The sequence below is a fragment of the Macaca mulatta genome, chromosome 14 (assembly GCF_049350105.2).
Source record: "Macaca mulatta isolate MMU2019108-1 chromosome 14, T2T-MMU8v2.0, whole genome shotgun sequence".
Classification (NCBI taxonomy): domain Eukaryota; kingdom Metazoa; phylum Chordata; class Mammalia; order Primates; family Cercopithecidae; genus Macaca; species Macaca mulatta.
In genome coordinates this window covers 100,888,007-100,908,888 of record NC_133419.1, presented here as the reverse complement: position 1 = coordinate 100,908,888, position 20,882 = coordinate 100,888,007, and the positions used below count along the sequence as shown (strand labels likewise).

General features: G+C 37.1%; 1 protein-coding gene across 1 annotated transcript in view; it reads right to left on the bottom strand.

The window, feature by feature from the left end:
• CNTN5 (contactin 5) overlaps nt 1-20,882 on the bottom strand; it is a 1,035,741-nt gene that overhangs the window by 363,130 nt on the left and 651,729 nt on the right. The window contains exon 8 of the mRNA XM_077964911.1: nt 9,341-9,443. Within this exon, the coding sequence (XP_077821037.1) occupies nt 9,341-9,443 (103 nt within the window). The remainder of the gene's footprint in view (nt 1-9,340; nt 9,444-20,882) is intronic.

Genomic DNA, 20,882 nt, shown 5'->3' with positions numbered 1-20,882 from the left:
ATCTGATTGTGTGTTAATGGCTGTAAAAGCAAGATAAGAAACATGTAAAATTTTTTAAAAGGGGAGAAAAAAAGAGAAAATCTTCCTGTAACACTATTAGCTTGCAGGCCTGTCGTTATGGATAAACTGATGTTGCTTTATAGCGTATGGCTTTTTTATTACAGAGTAACCCTGTTTGCCCTTGTGTATTGGGTCATTGAAGCATCAGTGACCAGATTTTACTTCTTTTTTGTTGGAGGCTAGTTGACATATCTAGTCATCTTTCTGGGGTCTGTAAAAGGTCACAAGGTGAAATGAAACTTGCCAGAAAACTATAGCTAATGCAAATGTGGTAAGAATTTTCAAGGCCAAAACATGTGAAAAGCATCTAGAGACATCTGTATGGCCAAACCAAAGTCAATAACACACTTCCTGTTATGAAAGATCAACCACATTTCTCATACCTGAATTCAATTCAGTGTACATATTCAGCACCTGCTGCATCTAATAATGCTCTAGGGATCCAAAAATTCAGCACACTAAAGAAGACAGATATCTATCGCTGTTACAGTGGGGCAGGCTAAATAGTGAAATGTAGGTGGTTGCACTGAAAGGTAAGAGACTGGAGCTCAAGAAAAGCAGGAAGGATTGATGGAGGAGGGGTATTTGACCTAAGCCTTACAGAATAGGATTGTGGGGCAGGATATTTTAGACCGAGGAAACTGGGTCACAGAGCCACAGACGTGGAAAAGCCAGTACGACTGAGGTATAGGAAGGGGTGCAGTTGATTAAGAGATGGATTTGAAAATGTCAGGTGGAACTGGTGCTAGTTTTTCAATGACCACCTCTCAGCACCATCCTCTAGTAGGCTTTGTGGTACTGGGGCAAGCGTTCTGAAAACCACATTTCTGCACTGCCAGGAGGGGGCACTGTAGGGAGACTGTAAGCCTGAAGAAGCCAGAAGGAACACTTTCCTTGTTATTTCCTGTGGGTTTCCCAGGGGCTTCTTGTCAGCTCAAGAGCCCCTGAATGGCACCTCAGCAGGGCATCCTTCCCTTAGCAGCAATAAAATACAGTTCAAATTTTTTCCCAACACTTTCAGGAGAAGCTTCATTGTGTCCCACTTCCACCATTCCTCAGAATTGTTGGTGCTAGGGGTACCTCTGAGGTTCTAATTTTTATTAATTCTAATTCTTTCCCCCCGCCCCCCTCACCTCTAGAGATGGTAACTGCTTTCTGTAGTTACTGACTTTCCATAATTTACAGTTCTCATTTTTACCCTGCGTTACTAGTTAACAACTTGTATGGGCTGGACTTAAACACTTTTCAACCCAGTTGAAAACATCATCAACGTTTAATTATATACTGCATTTAGAAAGAATCACTGAAATGAAATATTTATTAGGGTCCTAAGGGATTCCTTGCTTACATTGTCCCTTGACCCCTTTATCTCTCAATCCCTTTCAAGAGTATTGTACCTAGTGTTTAAAAGGTGACCTGGGAAATATCCACGATGACCCCCTTTTCACTAAGGATCCTAGGTTGAATGCTGAGCAAAAAAAGTCAACACTCATCATTTCTACTTCCTGGATATGCCACCAATCAGTTTGAAATGTTATGTAATAATGTCACTGCCAAAAGGCAAATAATTAAGTCTGCCTGATTCTATCCTTCTACTCTTAATATTCAGCCTGAGAATGTGTGGATGGGCAGCCAGCAAAAGAAAATATTTAAATTTTCTTTTCCAATCCTGACCCAGATCATTTCTCTCCTTTCAGGGAACATTACATCTAAATCATTAGAAGACAAATGGGCATTATTATATTCTTACAGCAGTTCAGGCAAAGAGTTTTTACTGCCTCTCCTGATAATCCAGTTTCCCTGTAACAACTCATTTTGTCACGAACTTCTATATTACACCCAATCTAATTCTTCTAGTTTAATCCCATACTGTTGGAATTTCACTCCTTCCCTGCCTTGTTGGAACTGGAGAACAGCTTGTGAGCAATCTCTCGATAATAACTTCCATATGTCTAAACCAGTCTTTTCTTTCCAACTAATTAATCCCCCTCCATTTTTTTTTTTTACACTTTTCTGTGTTACCCAAGCCTTTACATACCTTTGTTTCCCTATGGGTTCTCTTGAAACATTTCCCATTTTTTTTTCTGGGGAAATACCTTTACAGACAGTATAGCATGGATACAGCATGTCACAGTCACTTTATAAGTTCTGTACTCAACCTTGTGCAATTCTATTTTAAGAGGTATTTCTAGGAGTAAACTCGTACACTCTTGTGCTCTGCTCCAGCAGCCTGTAGAGAAAACATCTGATTTTTTTCTAAATTCAGATTTAAGTAGAGGTTTTCTTAGGAGAAAACTTGCAGCTTATAGCTTTTTAACAGACCTTTTACTTCAAATCAGGCAGGCTGGTAAATTTGGGTGATATCAAAATACGGTAAATTTTGATAACATACAATTATTTGTTTTCTTTTATCTTAAAGAACACAGGAAAGATACAAGCTTATATACTGAAAAATTATCTGTGCATTATAGCTGCACTAATATGCATCCTCGAAGTGACAAAAACTGAACACCATTAAGGACAGATCATAAAAAGTTAAATGTACCTTCCAAGAGAAATCAAAATGCACCAGTATTCTAACATGGTTTGAATGTATGATTCTTTAAGAATCAAAGAAATCTCCTAATTTGGCTTATCAAAGTTTCATTAGATCATGTCAAGGGCCAAAGAGAGTTCAAAAGAAGAACATCTGCTGTTAGGTTGCCGAGTATTAAACTTAGAACCAAAAAGGTAGATAGTGAATTTCTGTGGAGATAAAGGTTGACTGTTAACAGGACAGCTTGGTCAAGGTGCATAGCGGATGTTTACATAATGATTAAGACTGGACTCAAGGTGTAATATTACATTCAGTAAAATATTTGAAGATATAATGCAATTTCTTTGAGAACAGAGACTACGGAAATCCTGGAAGATGTCACAGTCCCTAGAACACAATGAACACAGTTGGCTTTCAGAGCTTGCAGACCTGCATTTGGTTCTAAGTTCTTTAAGGCACTTCAGTCTATTACATTTATGAAATGAGCTACACAAAGCCCAACCCTTACATTTTGACCACCTCTGAATTAATACATGAATTATTTTTTCTTAAGAGAGAAGGTACTGGCATGCATTATTTCATTGCACTTCACTTTATTGTGTTTCGCAGACATTGTGTTTTTCACAAATTGAAGGTCCGCGGCAATGCTATGTCAAGCATATCTACTGGCACAATTTTTCTAATAGCCTGTATTCACTTAGTATCACTGTGTCTCATTTTGGAAATTTTTGGAGTATCTCAATTTTTTATTATGTCTGTTAAAATGGTCTGTGATTAGTCATCTTTCAATGTTATTACTGTAACTGTTTCGAAGCTCCATGAACTATGCCCATAGAAGACAACAAACTGAATTAATAAATGTATATATTCTGACTGTTCCATCAACCGGCCACTCCCTCATCTCTCTCCCTTTCTTTGGGATTTCCTGTTCCCTGAGATACAATATTAAAACTCAGCCAATTAATAACCCTACAATGGCTTCTAAGTGTTCAAGTGAAAGGAAGAGCAGCACATCTGTCAGTTTAAATCAAAGGCTAGAAATTAAGCTTAATGAGGAAGGCACGTCAAAAACCAAGACAGACTAAAAGCTAGGCCTGTGCTCAGTTAGCCGACTTGTGAATGAAAAAAAAAAAAAGTTTTTGAAGGAAATTAAAAGTGCTACTCCAGTGAAGACACAAATGATGAGAAAGCAAAAACAGGCTTATTGCTGACAGAAAGAAAGTTTTAATGGTCTGGGTAGAAGATCAAACCAGTCACAACATTCCCTTAGGCCAAAACCTAACTCACAGAAAGCCCCTAAATGTCTTCAGTTCTATGAAGGCTGACAGAGGTGAGGAAGCTGCAGGAGAAAAGTTTGAACCCAGCAGAAGCTGGTTTATAAGGTTTAAGGAAAGAAGCTATCTTTATAACATTAAAGTGGAAGGCGAAGTAGCAAGTGCTGATGTGAAAACTTCAGCTAGTTACTCAGAAAATCTAGCTAAGATAATTGAGGAAAATGGCTACACTAAGCAACAGATTTTCAATGTAGACAAAACAGACTTATTTTGAAAGAAGATACAACCTAGGACTTTCATAGCTAAAAACAAGTCAACGTCTGGTTTCAACACTTCAAAGGACAGGTTAACTTTCTTGTTAGGGGCTAATGCAGCTGGTGAAGTTGAAGTTGAAACCAATGCTCATTTACCAATTTGAAAATCATAGGGCCCTTAAGAATTATGTTAAATCTACTCTGTGTTCTTGAAATGGAACAACAAAGCCTGGTGACACTGCATGTTTACAGCATGGTTTACTAAATATTTTAAGCCCACTGTTGAGACCTACTGCACAGAATAAAAGATTCCTTTCAAAATAATACTGTCCATTGACAATGTATCTCATTACCCAAGAGCTCTGATGTAGATCAGCAATATTAATGTTATTTTCATGCCTGCTAACACAAAATCAATTTTGTAGCCCATGGATCAAGGACTAATTTTCAAATTTCAAATCCAATTACTTCAGAATTACTTACAAAATACATTTTATAAGGGTATAGATTCCATAGATAATTATTCCACTGATAGATCTGAGCAAAGTAAATTGAAAACCTTCTAGACAGGATTCACCATTCTATATACCATGAAGAAAAGCTGTGATTCATAGGTCAAAATATTAATAGGAATTTGGAAGAAGTGGTTCTAACCTTCATGGATAACTTGGAGGGGTTCATAACTTTAGTGGGGGAAGTAACTGCAGATATGATGAAAACAGCAAGATAACAAGAACTAGAAGTGGAACAGGAAGATGTGACTGAATAGCTGAAATCTCATGGTAAAAGTTAAATGAATGAAGAGTTGCTTCTTATGGATGAGCAAAGAAAGGGGTTTTCTGAGATGGAGTGCAATCCTGGAAAAGATGCTGTGGATATTGTTGAAATGACAACAAAAGATCTGGACCATTACATCTACTTGGTTGACAAAGTGGTGGCAGAGTTAGAGAGGACTGAGTTCTACTGTGGGTAAAATGCTATCTAACAGCATCATAAGCTACAGAGTCAATCAATGTGACAAATCTTATTGTTGTCTTCTTTTAATAAATTGCCACAGCCACCCCAACTTTTAGCAGTCACCACCCATACCAGACAATAGCATCAGCCATCAGCAAACAGATGATAATTTGCTGAAGACTTATATCAGCATGAGCAATTTTTAGCAATAAAATATTTTAAAATCAAGGTGTGTAAATTGTATGTACATAAGGTAGGCATGTAAATGCTATTGCCTACTTAATAACATACAATATAGTGTAAACATAACTTCTGTGTGCTCTGGGAAACCAAAAAATTTATGTGACTTTCTTCATTGTGAAATTTGCTTTATATATTATTGTGGCATCTAGAACTGAACCTCAAATATCTCCAAGGAATGACTATATATCTAGGAACATATTTGGTTCAATGAATAACATGATTAAAAAAAATAGTGATTTTTGGTAGGAAATGTGAATTACTCCACTAAGGCTGGGAGCAGGTAAAGTTGAAAATAGCAAGATTTTGTACTTACGATCTTCTTTGTCCCTCAAGCTATTATTATATAAAATATAATACTTTGTGATATATAATTTTTTTTCACTCCATCCTTTGCCCTAGCTTCTATAGATATGATAAATCTCTCTCATCCTTATCATCAAAAAAGCCAACAAACAAATCCTTCTTTAGAGGCAGTATATCAAGAAAGGTTTTTTGGTTGTCATGTTAAACAGTAAGTACAACTCGGACATGAAAATATGCTTTGAGAATAAAATAAAAATAAAGCTTCAGTTACACAAAATAAATAAGTTCTAGAGATTTGCTGCTGCCAACCTTGTACCTATAGTCAGCAATATTGTATTGAGCACTTACAAGTTTATTAAGAAGGTAGATGTCATGATAAGTGTTCTTACCGTAAAAATAAAAAATAGAGTTGGAGAATTATAGGTCTAAGTTAACAAAGATAAATGATAGAGTGAGGCAAGAATAGGTAGGAAAAGGCAGAGGCAAGTATAGCAATGTAATTTGGATATAAATAAGAGAGTATGAGAGAGCAGGAGATACAGGTGCACAGTACATATGATGTATTTGTGTGGGGGGGACAGGATAAGGCATAAATAGCTTATTTATTTTTTATTAACTGTTAATAATAAAGAGTTGATTGGATTAAGTAAATGGAATATTTTTCAGTTCACTCATTCCTACTTCCTGAATGCTATGTGCCAGGTGCTGTGGTAGGCACTAGGAATATGTAAGTGAAGAATACAGTCATGATTCCTGCCTTCTTGGGGATTAAAGCCTAAGAGTGGGGAAAGTGCTGGCTATTCTATTTTCCTCTCTTGTCTGTCACCTTCTTGTTCCCTGCAGACCCTCTGCCTTGCCTTGTGAACTGACAATTGCATCCCCAGGCTTGCAGAGTGGCTTCTGTTTGACTCCAGCCATGAGAGCCACCAGAAGACATGAGAAGGCAAGAGGAAAAAGAAATCAGGATATAAATTTCCTAATGCTTTCTTCAGCTGTGTTCTTATATAAAAGCTGTGTCTATTCATAGCAACAGTCATTACAGCTCCCGTTGGTTGATCTCTGGCCCACTTCAGTTTTCCCTGGTTTCCCTGGTTCTAGAAATACTCTCTCCTCCCCCTTGCTCCTTCAGGATTATGTATGACAATGAGTTATTGCTATCAGTAGTTTATACATGTCTTAGTTTTTCTTCTTCTTCTTCTTAACCTGCTCAGAGATCTTCAGTTCATCACTTTACTAAATTCTATTGAAACATCTGTGTTGGATCCTGTTTACATCTGGGATCCTGACACAGATAAATGGTTTTAAGTGGAGAAACACTTAGGTGGAAAACTTAAAATTGTGTTAAGGACTATAAAAAAGGGATAAAAAGGTTATAGACAGAGAATAATGGGTGTAAGTTAGATGAGGTGGTCATTCATAGACAGCCTGTTTCAGGGGTGATATTGAAATTGAGGCCAGAGGATAAGTGAGAGTCCCCATGGAAAGAACAGGGGGAAAGAAATCCCAGCATAAGAAATGCAAGTGCAAAGGCCACAAGGCAAAAAAAAAAAAAAAAAAAAAAAAGGCTTGACGTGCTCCATTCTAGAATTTGGTTATCATACTCTATGAGTAATGTTTGGTTAGGACACAGTGAGGGGAAAAACAGCCTGAGTGGTAAGATCCTGATGATATCCAGTGACAGATACTAAAGTTTTTGTAACAGACAAAGGCCCACAAGAGCACCATGTGCTCGTGAAGTGAGAGAAGAAGCTCAGGTGAGCTGCAGGAGCCACACGGATGCTGAGGAATTAATTTGCAGTTTGCTGTGATCATGTTGGGATGAAATGGTGATCCACACCACAAGATAATATGCTGTAAAGGGATGAACACACATCAAGATGTTATTTCTTTGATCTTGTTTATTTTCATAAGGGTGGCAGGGTGCTCTTTAGGTATAGGTAGATCTCTTCATGTTTCTTTTTTCCACAATTGTGACATTTCTTAGAAAGGATACCAAGTGATAAACAGAGACCTTCTTGACTGAAACTGTCTTCTTCACATTCCCTTTTATTAATTTACTTTTGAGAGTTGGTAGCAAAGGAGTAGAGAAGTTGAAGAAAATAAAATATTAAAAGAACATAAGTGATTTAGTGATTTGGCTGTTGGGTCTTACCTAGAATGAAACAGACTTTAAGCATCAATTTACTAAACATATTTCATGACTTCCAAAAGCAACCACATCTAACTTATTAAGTAAGTTTGCCTGGGGAAATATTTATATTGTTTTTTTCCTATAAGTCTAGTTTTCTAATTTGTTTTACAATATGACCTCCCTTTGTTTGTAGCCTTAGTATAAATTCTGGCACTGAAGAATTATTTAACTACAGGATACACTAAAACCCTTGTCCTCAAGCCAGAATATATTATTTTTGCATTTATCAGAATTGAGCTGCTTACTTGGGACATTTTCAGACCTACTTGACACACAACAGCAGATGGTGACAAAGCAGACTTTTAACTATTATTCAATCTTAAGCACTTAACTAGTATCTTTAGGTTTAGAAGTCTTCCTCAGATATCTGCCCAAATACCTCTTAGATACATTTTACATTTTGAAATTTATTTCTACTTATGGCTATCTTTTGCTTAAAGATGGGTCACATAACAATTCATTTTGTTTATAGTCTATTATGATGTTGCTTCTACTTAAAGTAGAATTCACATATGTCTTAATCATTCTTGATATTAAAACACATGGTGTTTACTATGTTCATTCCCTAAATCTCCCTTAGCTAGCTGATTTTTTTTTCATATTTACTAATAGTTTCCTCACTCTAAGGCTAAACCTACTTTAACAATCACATTTGTGTAGCTGGCTTTATCTCCAAGTACTTTATAGTTAGATTGTGGGGGTTTGCTCACTGCAACTGAAGGTAAATGATTAGTAATTGTGATAGAGATACATTTATGCAAATTATAGAGTCCAGAAAGAACCCTGAGGTCTTATCATCCTAAAATACAAAGAACACAACACTCCATTTAAAGTAAATCATAATACGATAATCAAATATAATCAAAATTTGACTTCTGCCTCTGATCTCAGTACCTATACTGTAAACATCATTGACAAGCGACTATATATCCTGGGCTGTAAACCCTCAGAAACAGAATCGTTAAGTATGGCAGGCATTAGGGTGTGATATAAATTCTCTCTCTCATTTAAGAAATGATTCCTTGTACATATTGACAGCTGGTGCTATTAAGTTATGATTTCAGGATATACTAAAGTAATACATAGGATCACTATGTAACTATTATCCTTACAATTTTTATCTTCTGTCTTATTATGTCATATAAGAATCTACATCCTATACATGAGGAGCAGATAGTACTTTGCCTTTCTCTCCTCTTTATTTACATAATGGCTGAATGAAATTTAAAGATGACATTTAAATTTTAAGATATATAGGTAAAGCTGTAAAGCTTTTTATTCATTAAAGAAGTTTTCTTTATGTTAAAATAGCAGAATTATAGAAATTGCTGTCCGTGAAAATGCCTAGAAGATAATTGTAACTGATTACTTCATCAATTCTGATTTGAACTTCTTTTAAAAAATAAATAGCCACCATGGAACATCTGGGGAAATGACAGCTAGCAAAATAAGTGATCCCAAAATAAGATATGTCACATTTTAATAAGCAATTGTGTTTAATTATGGAAGAACATGTACTTACTTGCCAAGTGCAAAGCATTCCATCTTAACAGTTGTTCCTTTAGCAGCTGTAACCGTGAAAGGAAAATGGACCTCAATTTTCGGCTCATATTCTCCCATCACACCTTAGAAATAAAGAATAGTCTTTAAGCATCAAATGAATGTTACAATTTGTTTCTTAATCCTGGAGATGTTACACTGAAAATCACCATGGTTTGCTTGTTAATGTCTGTTTGATGACTGTTAAATTTTTCAATGTACTGAAATAAGTAGTACACTTAGACTCTATCATTTTGATGAAATCCTAGTCTTCCCCTGAGGACTAGATTACATGCATGTTCAATATCATTTAAAGTAATAATTGTTGAAAATGTTAATCAATACTAGTAGTACAGTTACTAATTGTTCTAAAAAAAGATGAATAGTTCCCATTTTAGATGTGTTTAATTTTTTAAATAAAAAAAGGTATAAACATTTCCTTATAATTGCCAAATATTCATTTATAAAGTCTAATATTTATTGAATATCTATAATATGCATGGAATTTTGCCAAAAATTGTGGGAGTAACAAAAGATTAATCAGTTGTGCTCTCAAGCACTCAGCAACTATATTCTTAAAGAGAGAAACAACATACTGTATACTCAAGTATGGGAGAAAAGCTCTCTATCAAATTACTGTGATGAAAGATAAGAATTGATCACTGCCACGAATGAGGTATTAAGTATTATGCACTGATATGGTTTGGCTCTTGTCCCCACCAAAATCACATCTCAAATGGTAATATGCATATGTCAAGAGAGGGACCTGGTAGGAGGTGATTGGATCATGGAGGTAGATGCCCCCATGCTGTTCTCATGACACTAAGAGAATTCTCACAAGATTTCATAGTTTTAAAAGTGGCAGTTTCCCCTGTTCTCTCTCTCATCTCTCCTGCCACCATGTAAGACATGCTTGCTTCTCCTTCCACCATAATTGTAAGTTTCCTGAGGCCTTTTCTTGTGGTAGAAAAGAAAAACCCCATTTTTTTTTGAGAAATTAAACCTGACTGAGAAATTTGCATAAATAACAAGGAGCCGAGTGTTAATAGCAAGGGCAATGGGAAAAATGTCTCCACAGCATTTCAGAGATCTTCATAGCAGCCCCTCTCCTCACAGGCCTGGAGGCCTAGGAGGGAAAAACGGTTTCATGGCCAGACTGGGGCCCTGCTGCTCTGTGCAGTCTCAAGACATGGTGTCCTGTGTCCTAGCTGCGCCAACTCCAGTCATGGCTAAAAGGGGTCAACATACAGCTCAGGCCATTGCTTCAGAGGTGCAAACCCCAAGCATTGGCAAATTCCATGTGGTGTTGGGCCTACATGTGTTCAGAAGGCAAGAATTCAGGCTTGGAAACTTCTTCCTAGATTTCAAAGACATATGGAAACACCTAGATATCCAAGCAGAAGTCTGCTGCAGGGGAAGAACCCTAATGGAGAACCTCTACTAGGGCAAGGCAGAGGGGGAAATGTGGGCTTAGAGCCTCCACACAATGTCCCCACTGGTGTATTGTCTAGTGGAGCTGTAAGAAGATGGCTACCATCCTCCAGACCCCAGAATGGTGGATCCACAGCTTGCACTGAGCACCTGGAAAAGCCATAGGCATTCAACGCCAGCCCATGAAAGCAGCCGGAGGGGCTGTGCCCTGCAGAGCCACAGAGGCAGAGCTGCCCAAGTCCTTGGGAGCCTATGCCTTCCATCATCATGCCCAATATGTGAGACATGGAGTCAAGGAGATTGTTTTAGAGCTTTAAGATTTAATGAGTGCCTTGCTGGGTTTTGTACTTGCATGTCGCCTGTGGCCTCTTTGTTTTGGCTGATTTCTCCCATTTGGAATGGGAACATTTACCCAATGCCTGTATCTTGGAAGTAACTAATTTGTTTTTGATTTTACAGGCTCATAGGCGGAAAGGACTATTCTTGTTTCAGATGAGACTTTGGACTTGGACTTTTGAATTAATGCTAGAATAAGATTTTGGGTATTGTTGAGAAAGTATGATTGGTTTTGAAATGTGAAAAGAATGCGAGATTTGGGAGGGGTCAGGGTAGGAATGATACGGTTTGGCTCTGTGTCTCCACCAAAATCTCACCTGAAATGGTAATCCCCACATGTCAAAACAGGGACCTGGTGGAAGGTGATTGAATCATGGGGGCAGTTTCCCCCATGCTGCTCTCATGATAGTGAGGGAATTCTCATGAAATCTGATGACTTTTAAAGTGGCAGTTTTCCATGATCCCTCTCTCTCTCCTGCTGCCATGTAAGATGTACCTTGCCTCCCTTTTGCTTTCTGCCACGATTGTAAGTTTCCTGAGGCCTTCCCAGCCATGTGAAACTGTGAGTCAATTAAGTCTGTTTACTTTACGAATTACCAGTCTCAAGTATTCTTTACAGCAGTGTGGAAACAGACTAATACATGCACATTTGAGGAGATCATAAGAATAATGAGGGTTTGGGTCAGTGGGAAAAAGATAGGAGAGAGTAAATGGAGCTATATATATATATATATAAAAATGACAAAGAGATGGTAAATGACCATTAATAGGAATATCAGTTTTTCTAACATCTTAATATGTGAAGGGAAGTGATATTTGAAACTAAATTTTGAAATATAATGATGGAATGAAAAACAGGTGGAATCCAAAAACTAGAGAGCCTTGATTATCAGAGTAACACATTTAGTCTTTAATCTGCAAATAATTTGGAGCTACAGTGGTTTTGAATAGGGCAGGTGCATTATACTGAGATGTATATAGTGAAACTGGAACAGAGAAAAATAAATCAATTACATTACTTCAGTAATACGAGATAAAGGCCTGAGCTTTAATAATAGTAATAAAAACAGACAAAGGGCACTAGATGGATAAAAACAATTAATAACTGAATTGGCAAAAGTTGGCAGACGATGAGGTACAGGAATAAGGGCATGGGCAGTGCCAATAACAACACTATAATTTGCAGCTTGGGGAATTGGGCAATGTCAATAAAAGTAAAAAGAACACAGTTAAAGTAGAAAAGCTGATGAGTTTCAATTTGGAGGTATTGAGTTTGAAGTACCTACAAGATATTCAGAAGAAAGTATCTGATCACACAGTATAAATGAGAGAATGAAGCTCAGGATGAGTTCTAGACAGGGGAAAACACTTACAGTGATTTAGGGGTGGTAGCTGAAACAATGAGACTGGATATGGCTTTTACGTATTAGAAAACACTGTAATAACTGAGGCCTGGTGGATTCTATTGCTAGTGCCATCAGATAGCCTTGGAGCAAATTTTCTCCGCAAATTAATTTTTGGAAGCCCCCTATGTGTAAAGTACCACATAGAAAACAGCTATGATTTGGCACAGATGCTTCTCTGAGGAGACTGTGCATGTGTTTGGGGGTGTCTATGCTTGTGACCATATGAGCATGGATACATCTTTGTGCATACATAGTCCTCTGTACAATTATTTTGCATATGTGTGTGGAATGAGAGGAAAGAAGAAGAAATCCAAATAGAGTAAGATAAATTCTATAAGATATGAAAGTCATATACACTGGACATGGAAAGGGGTAAAAAGGGCTACCTTTGGCAAGAAAAACATTTTATGTATTTGTTTAATATTTATCTATTTATTTGTCATGTAACTTTTGAAATAAGTTTTGAAGAAAGCATATGGATATGTTTAGATGGAAAATGTTTAACCTCACATAAGACAGAAAGGTTATCTTTGCTCGTTGTGGTATTTGTTGTTGTTGTTGTTGTTTTTTTAAGTTTTTGGCAAAGCAGAAAAAAAGTCACTAAAGTACTTATCACAGAGATTTGGATTCTAGACCTGGCTTCACTAAATGTCTAGTCTGTACCATCTCTGACAGGTCAGAAAACCTCAGACAATGAAACCTCTGGGTTTCATTTTTCTAATCTGTTTACTGAGGGCATGGAAGGGAATTATCATCAATACAATGTCCTATTCTAAGAGGCTAACTCCTTCAATGACCTTCTAGTCTGAAATTTGCTGCACATCAAGAACTTGACAAATAGCAAGTGAACTGAATGGTTAGCACTATTATGTCACCCAAAACAAATGTTTAAGCACTTCTCTCTTTCTCAATAATGTTTGTTTCCTCTGCTTCTTTTAAAATATTTCCCCATGCCCCTCCATACTATACTTGCCAGGTTCCTTTCTTTTACTTCCTCTTCATGTCAACTTTTTCCCCCGTGGTGTGTCTACCAGCTACTTGAATAGCAGGATGTGGTCTGCTGGTGATACCTATAACCTCAGCCAAATGTTTTTAATGATGTGAAGTTTATCTTTAATGCTCTCTTACTTGTAAGCCCCATAGGAAGACTCCAGGCATCCTGTTTAGAAGCTATCTGTGACTTCTCTTGTGAAGCAGTCCTCAAATTTAATTTCTGATTTCCCTACCTATTCTTAAAATTGATTTGGTATTGTTGTTACTTTTTTTTTTTTTTTTAATATACTTTAAGTTCTAGGGTACATGTGCATAACGTGCAGTTGTGTTACATATGTATACTTGTGCCATGTTGCTGTGCTGCACCCATCAACTCGTCAGCACCTATCAACTCATCATTTACATCAGGTATAACTCCCAATGCAATCCCTCCCCCCTCCCCCCTCCCCGCTCCCCATGATAGGCCCCGGTGTGTGATGTTCCCCTTCCCAAGTCCAAGTGATCTCATTGTTCAGTTCCCACCTATGAGTGAGAACATACAGTGTTTGGTTTTCTGTTCTTGCGATAGTTTGCTGAGAATGATGGTTTCCAGCTGCATCCATGTCCCTACAAAGGACACAAACTCATCCTTTTTTATGGCTGCATAGTATTCCATGGTGTATATGTGCCACATTTTCTTAATCCAGTCTGTCACTGATGGACATTTGGGCTGATTCTAAGTCTTTGCTATTGTGAATAGTGCCACAATAAACATACGTGTGCATGTGTCTTTATAGCAGCATGATTTATAATCCTTTGGGGATATATCCAGTAATGGGATGGCTGGGTCAAATGGTATTTCTAGTTCTAGATCCTTGAGGAATCGCCACACTGTTTTCCACAATGGTTGAACTAGTTTACAATCCCACCAACAGTATAAAAGTGTTCCTATTTCTCCACATCCTCTCCAGCACCTGTTGTTTCCTGACTTTTTAATGATTGCCATTCTAACTGGTGTGAGATGGTATCTCATTGTGGTTTTGATTTGCATTTCTCTGATGGCCAGTGATGATGAGCATTTTTTCATGTGTCTGTTTGCTGTATGGATGTCTTCTTTTGAGAAATGCCTGTTCATATCCTTTGCCCACTTTTTGATGGGGTTGTTTTTTTCTTGTAAATTTGTTTGAGTTCTTTGTAGGTTCTGGATATTAGCCCTTTGTCAGATGAGTAGATTGCAAAAATTTTCTCCCATTCTGTAGGTTGCCTGTTCACTCTGATGGTAGTTTCTTTTGCTGTGCAGAAGCTCTTTAGTTGAATTAGATCCCATTTGTCAATTTTGGCTTTTGTTGCCGTTGCTTTTGGTGTTTTAGACACGAAGTCCTTGCCCATGCCTATGTCCTGAATGGTATTACCTAGGTTTTCTTCTAGGCTTTTTATGGTATTAGGTCTAACATTTAAGTCTCTAATCTATCGTGAATTAATTTTTGTATAAGGAGTAAGGAAAGGATCCAGTTTCAGCTTTTCTACTTACGGCTAGCCAATTTTCCCAGCACCATTTATTAAATAGAGAATCCTTTCCCCATTTCTTGTTTCTCTCAGGTTTGTCAAAGATCAGATGGCTGTAGATGTGTGGTATTATTTCTGAGGACTCTGTTCTGTTCCATTGGTCTATATTTCTGTTTTGGTACCAGTACCATGCTGTTTTGGTTATTGTAGCCTTGTAGTATAGTTTGAAGTCAGGTAGTGTGATCCCTCCAGCTTTGTTCTTTTGACTTAGGATTGTCTTGGCAATGTGGGCTCTTTTTTGGTTCCATATGAACTTTAAAGTAGTTTTTTCCAATTCTGTGAAGAAAGTCATTGGTAGCTTGATGGGGATGGTATTGAATCTATAAATTACCTTGGGTAGTATGGCCATTTTCACAATATTGATTCTTCCTATCCATGAGCATGGTATGTTCTTCCATTTGTTTGTGTCCTCTTTGATTTCACTGAGCAGTGGTTTGTAGTTCTCCTTGAAGAGGTCCTTTACATCCCTTGTAAGTTGGATTCCTAGGTATTTTCTTCTCTTTGAAGCAATTGTGAATGGAAGTTCATTCCTGATTTGGCTCTCTGTTTGTCTGTTACTGGTGTCTAAGAATGCTTGTGTTTTTGCACATTAATTTTGTATCCTGAGACTTTGCTGAAGTTGCTTATCAGCTGAAGGCGATTTTGGGCGAAGATGATGGGATTTTCTAAATATACAATCATGTCATCTGCAAAGAGGGACAATTTGACTTTTTCTTTTCCTAACTGAATATCCTTTATTTCTTTCTCTTGCCTGATTGCCCTTTCTGTTAATCTGATGACTCAATAACACCTGATTGATCATGATGCTTATTAAACCTAAGCCTCTTACATGCATGGGTTCGTGTGAGTGCTGGCATTTACTCAGGGTCATAGGGTGTTGGAATGGAAGGCCAAATTTGGAAAATATTTCTATATAATTACTTCTATTAAATTGTCCAAAGAGATCGTAGGAGAAAGGAACTTCAATCTCCAAAGCTCCAGTAATTCATTTAGATTATTTTATCTTTCTAAATAAAATACTATTTGTAGAACCCACTTTTATATTAATACTTTAGTATTCTTTTTATTTTTATTTACTTTTTATTATACTTCACGTTCTAGAGTACATGTATTTAAGGAAGGTACCAAGGTTGTACATTTTAGGCTCTTCAAATCTACATCTGCCTCTGAATAATAGCAAAGAGTTACTGATACTATTGACTAATATGAGTGAGATCAGATCCATATAGTCTCTCTTCTCTTCCAGATTACATTTATAAATTGCAAAAAAGACCTTCTTTTATTGCCATAATCGTTAAAAATGACCCAAAGGATGGGTGCTTCTGATAGTATTTGGGAGGTAATTTTGCCCAGATACAGCCTTCTGGTGTTACTCAAATAATTTCCATTATGGCCAAAGGCATTTTTAGGCCTCACTTCAGGCCCCAAGAGGTTGCTGACATCTGAACTATATATTAAGAATACAAAAAAAAAAAAAAAAAAAAAAAAAAAAAAGAGTTGACTAAGAGGCTTCAAATTATTTTACCTAATTTGAGCTATACTGCAAGAAATTATAACTGGTTTTTAAAATTTTATCATCACACTGAGAGTGATGATATGAGGACATATGAGAAAGCTCTTTAGGTATCTTTCTCTTTAACAGATGATCATATTCAGCGGTTATGTTTTGCTTTACATTTCATGGGATTATTATGTTAGAGCTAAAGGTGAGCCTCGCTCAGTGTTCTGCACCCCTCCAGGCCATAAACCTGTAGCAGCCTGTGGCCTGTCAGGAACCGGGCTGCACAAGAGGAAGTGAGAGGCCGGCAAGTGAGCATTACTGCCTGACCTCCACCTCTTCTCAGATCAGTGGCAGCATTAGATTCTCATAGGAGTGTGAACCCTGTTGTGAATTGTACATGCAAGGGAGCTAGGTTGCACACTCCTTACGAGAATACAATGCCTGATGGTCTGAGGTGGAAAACTTTCATCCTGAAACTATCCCTCTGTGTCTGTGGAAAAAATATCTTCCATGAAATTAGTCCCTGGTGCCAAAATGATTGGTAACCACCCACTGCCTTAGAGGACATAATTTACCATTCTTCTTTTAGAAATGAGATAACTGAGAGTCAAAGAGGTCAAATAACTGGCCCAAGGTCCTGTTGAAAGCTGCTGGTAAAAATGTTGCAAAAATAGGGATTTTCTGACCTTATGTCCAGAGCTATTTTCCTGACGTCACTGTGTTGAGAAAATTCAATCACAGAGTATTAGAGTCCAATTATACTATATGTACTACATTAATCATTGACTATCTGACATGGCTACATGGTTTATTTCAGTTGCACGTTTTAGTATCTAAAATCTTGTTCAGCTTAGCTTGAAACTTCTTTTGTTAGGCAGAGTTTGATGCTGAAAGGGAAGGGAAACAGTCCCATAAGACACATAGTTGAAGATCAAAATATCAGGCTTGTCTCTTCAGTCAAGGTAGCTCGTTGATCTTTTGATTGCCCCTACTATGGAGCTGAATATAGCTCAAGAAACACTCAATGTGTGTCTTCGTTTCTTTCCTCAGACCTGTCTCTACTGGCTAATGTGGCTGCCTTACTTTAGAATTACATGCCATTAGAAGATAACCTTAAGTTACCCTAATTTCTCATAAACAGAAGCCTTCAAGCTGAAAGCACATTACTCTCCTTCTTTGTCTTTATGGTTGTTGATTTTCTTATTTATTCCAATTACTTTTGAAGAGCTAGGGTGCTTTTCCCTAAGTGGAATGCAATTTAGAGCAGTGTTTCTCCAAGCACATTACAGAACAGAGAGCCAAAACACCAGAAAAATCTGGACAATTTACTAAAATTTCAGGCGACAGAGTTCAACTCTAAGCCTGATGATGAATATTTTTGAAGGTAGGGCTATGAACTTCATATTTTGATAGTTTCTCTAGGAGGTTTTATGCACATTAAAAAAAGTCAAGAATGGACCTTTCTTTACTCTGATTTTTCTCATGTGACTTGTCCTTCTGAGGATTAGAGTATACTTGACGAAAATGTCTGAAAAATGGCATGCAGAGTCATGCTGTCAAACATACTGTATTCAGTGGCAACTTCCCCAGCATTAAGGCGAATTACATTCAACCTGTATGTGCTGGTACTCCCAGCAGAGCTGAGTCTTTTTCCTGATGGGCTGTGGGTCTTGTTCTGATCAGCAAACATCTGTGAAATACCTGTTGTTGCATATTTCAAATGGCCATTCTACCTGACACTTTTAGTAATAATCATTGCTGGAGTTAAGAACTCCTGTCCAGTAAGCCTTGAGAATTTGGCTGGACTAATGAGTTGGAAAAGCTTAGCTGATCGTTTTCGTATGTCTAAATAATGGGTATTTACGTTTTTGCCTTCAACATCTTTGCCAACCATACTTCATATCTGTTCCTTGCCTTCTTAAAATAGCAACTATTTTTGCATTGCTTCATTTGAGACATGTTTCTTCCAATATTCTATGATGATGTGAGTTGAATAGGAGCCACTATATTCCTGAATAGGTTATATCTTCCTGGCTGTGGTTATTAACTTGCTACGGGCACCTGATCCAAGCTTGGCCAGTTTGATTACCCCTTTGTCCTGTTCACAGTGATTCATGAATGTGCAGGTGAGGTTGAGATTTTTCAATTAGAGACCAGGAAGTCTGAGTCTCAATACTTGCTTGAGTATTTGAGTGGCAAGTAATAATAATAATAATAATAATAAATAAAACCCTGCATGTCTGACAGTCACTGGAGCTTCTATTACATGGAGGGATGTAATTTGCTATTGAAAAGAAGCCAAGTAAGATAGAATTAAGTCAATATAGATAGAGGAGAGAAGAAAAAAAGAGAGTGTTGGTTGCATGTCAATTCTACCCGGGATTTAGCATCTTGCCCTTCTCTCATGAAATTAAATGAATTCCCTATTTTGGTTATTCCAATTTGGGTTTCTCAGTTGCACACACACATATATACACAGATACATATATACATATATATACACACACATATACATATATATTCTAAAAATAAGGGAAGTCAATAAATTTATTTTCCCTTTCCAAGCATCAAGAATAAATTGATCAAGGGGCTGGTTTACACTGTAATTGCTTTCTTCTGACTACTAAATTTTAAGACTTATTTTCTTATCCTGTTCTTACCACTATGATTTAGAGAAATATATTCATGTCTCTCCACCATCATTTGAGGGCTCCTTCCATGTGCATCAATAACTTAGAAAAAGATCTTATAAATGCAAGGCCTGAAGAAAGCAACTATATATATTTTTCCAAACATGAAAGTTTTATCTGGCATTAAGAAATATGTTAGAGACCGGGTGCAGTGGCTCACACCTGTAATCCCAGCACTTTGGGAGGCCGAGGAGGGCAGATCACGAGGTCAGGAGACTGAGACCATCCTGGCTAACACGGTGAAACTCTGTCTCTACTAAAAATACAAAAAATTAGCTGGGCATGGTGGCATGCACCTGTAGTTCCAGATACTCGGGAGACTGAGGCAGGAGAATTGCTTGAACCCAGGAGGCAGAGGTTGCAGTGAGCCGAGATCACGCCACTGTACACCAGCCTGGGCAGTGGAGCGAGACTCCATTCTCACACACACTAAAAAAAGATAGAGAAAACTTTTAAAATTTGATAACAATGGGTTAAATATTCACTTTAAGTGAGATGAAGTAATTTTAAAAAAAGTAGATGTTTATTATTTTCATAAATTTCCATGCATAAAATGATTGAAAATTTTCTGTAATTACATACATATAATCAGAAACAAATATTGTACAACAAGTTCATAATTTAAAATGCTTATGGTTTTTTTTTTTAAATTTAAGGTTAATTTGACTTTGTGAAGTGTGCGTGTGTGTCTATTTGTGTAAGAATTGGAGTCTTTTGAATAATTAGAAAAATAAAAAAAAGTTGGTACTTTGATTTCTATGACCTGCCGCCAAGACCTATGTGAATATGATGTAGAATGACAAATCAAACACTGAACATATTAGGATTCTCTTTCCAACAGCCAATAATGCTTCTTTGAAAGCAAATTGGGCCCAGTAATAATGGAAGAATGGCTCTACTGACTAAAAAGGAAATTAAATCAAAATAAAAATACAGCAATTCCAAATGACACATTGATGCTGAATTCAACGATTAAATTTTCAGCAATTAAGTTATTTGAAGGTCTCTGAATAATTCTATGGGACTCTTGCACCCCAATCAAAGTTGGTTCTTTTCAATTGTGCTTTAACTAGATATTGTGATTTCTATACAGTTCACTCTAACATTTAAGTCTAGCAGATTAACTTTTCCATTAAGAAACAGAGAAATATGTCTCACAAATGTGGTGAACTTTACTCAATATATTAGACAAATTAATAATAAATCACCTTATCCACAGTCCTTTCTGCAAACAAGCAAACAGACAAACAAACAAAACTGAAAGGTGGCAGTGAGGCACAAATAATATTAAGGTGACTCAAGGCAAACCTAAGTTATGAGGAAGCTGTTTTTACACACACACACCCCACACACACACCCCATCTAGAATGTAGGGAGAATATATTCAAAGTGGATGATAAGGCTAAGACAATCGACGAGTAGAAAATCTACATGTAATAGCTCAGCCACGCTGGTGGGGAATTCACAAAGAGAATAGTCATGAACTCCTGCTGCTAAAATTCTTAGAACTATTTGGACTCAGTCCCTTCCTGTCTTAGTCCCCACAAAAGCCATATTACAGACCTTAATCTTGGATTTCTCTGTACCATTTCTCTTATAATGTCATATATCTCCTGAAAATAA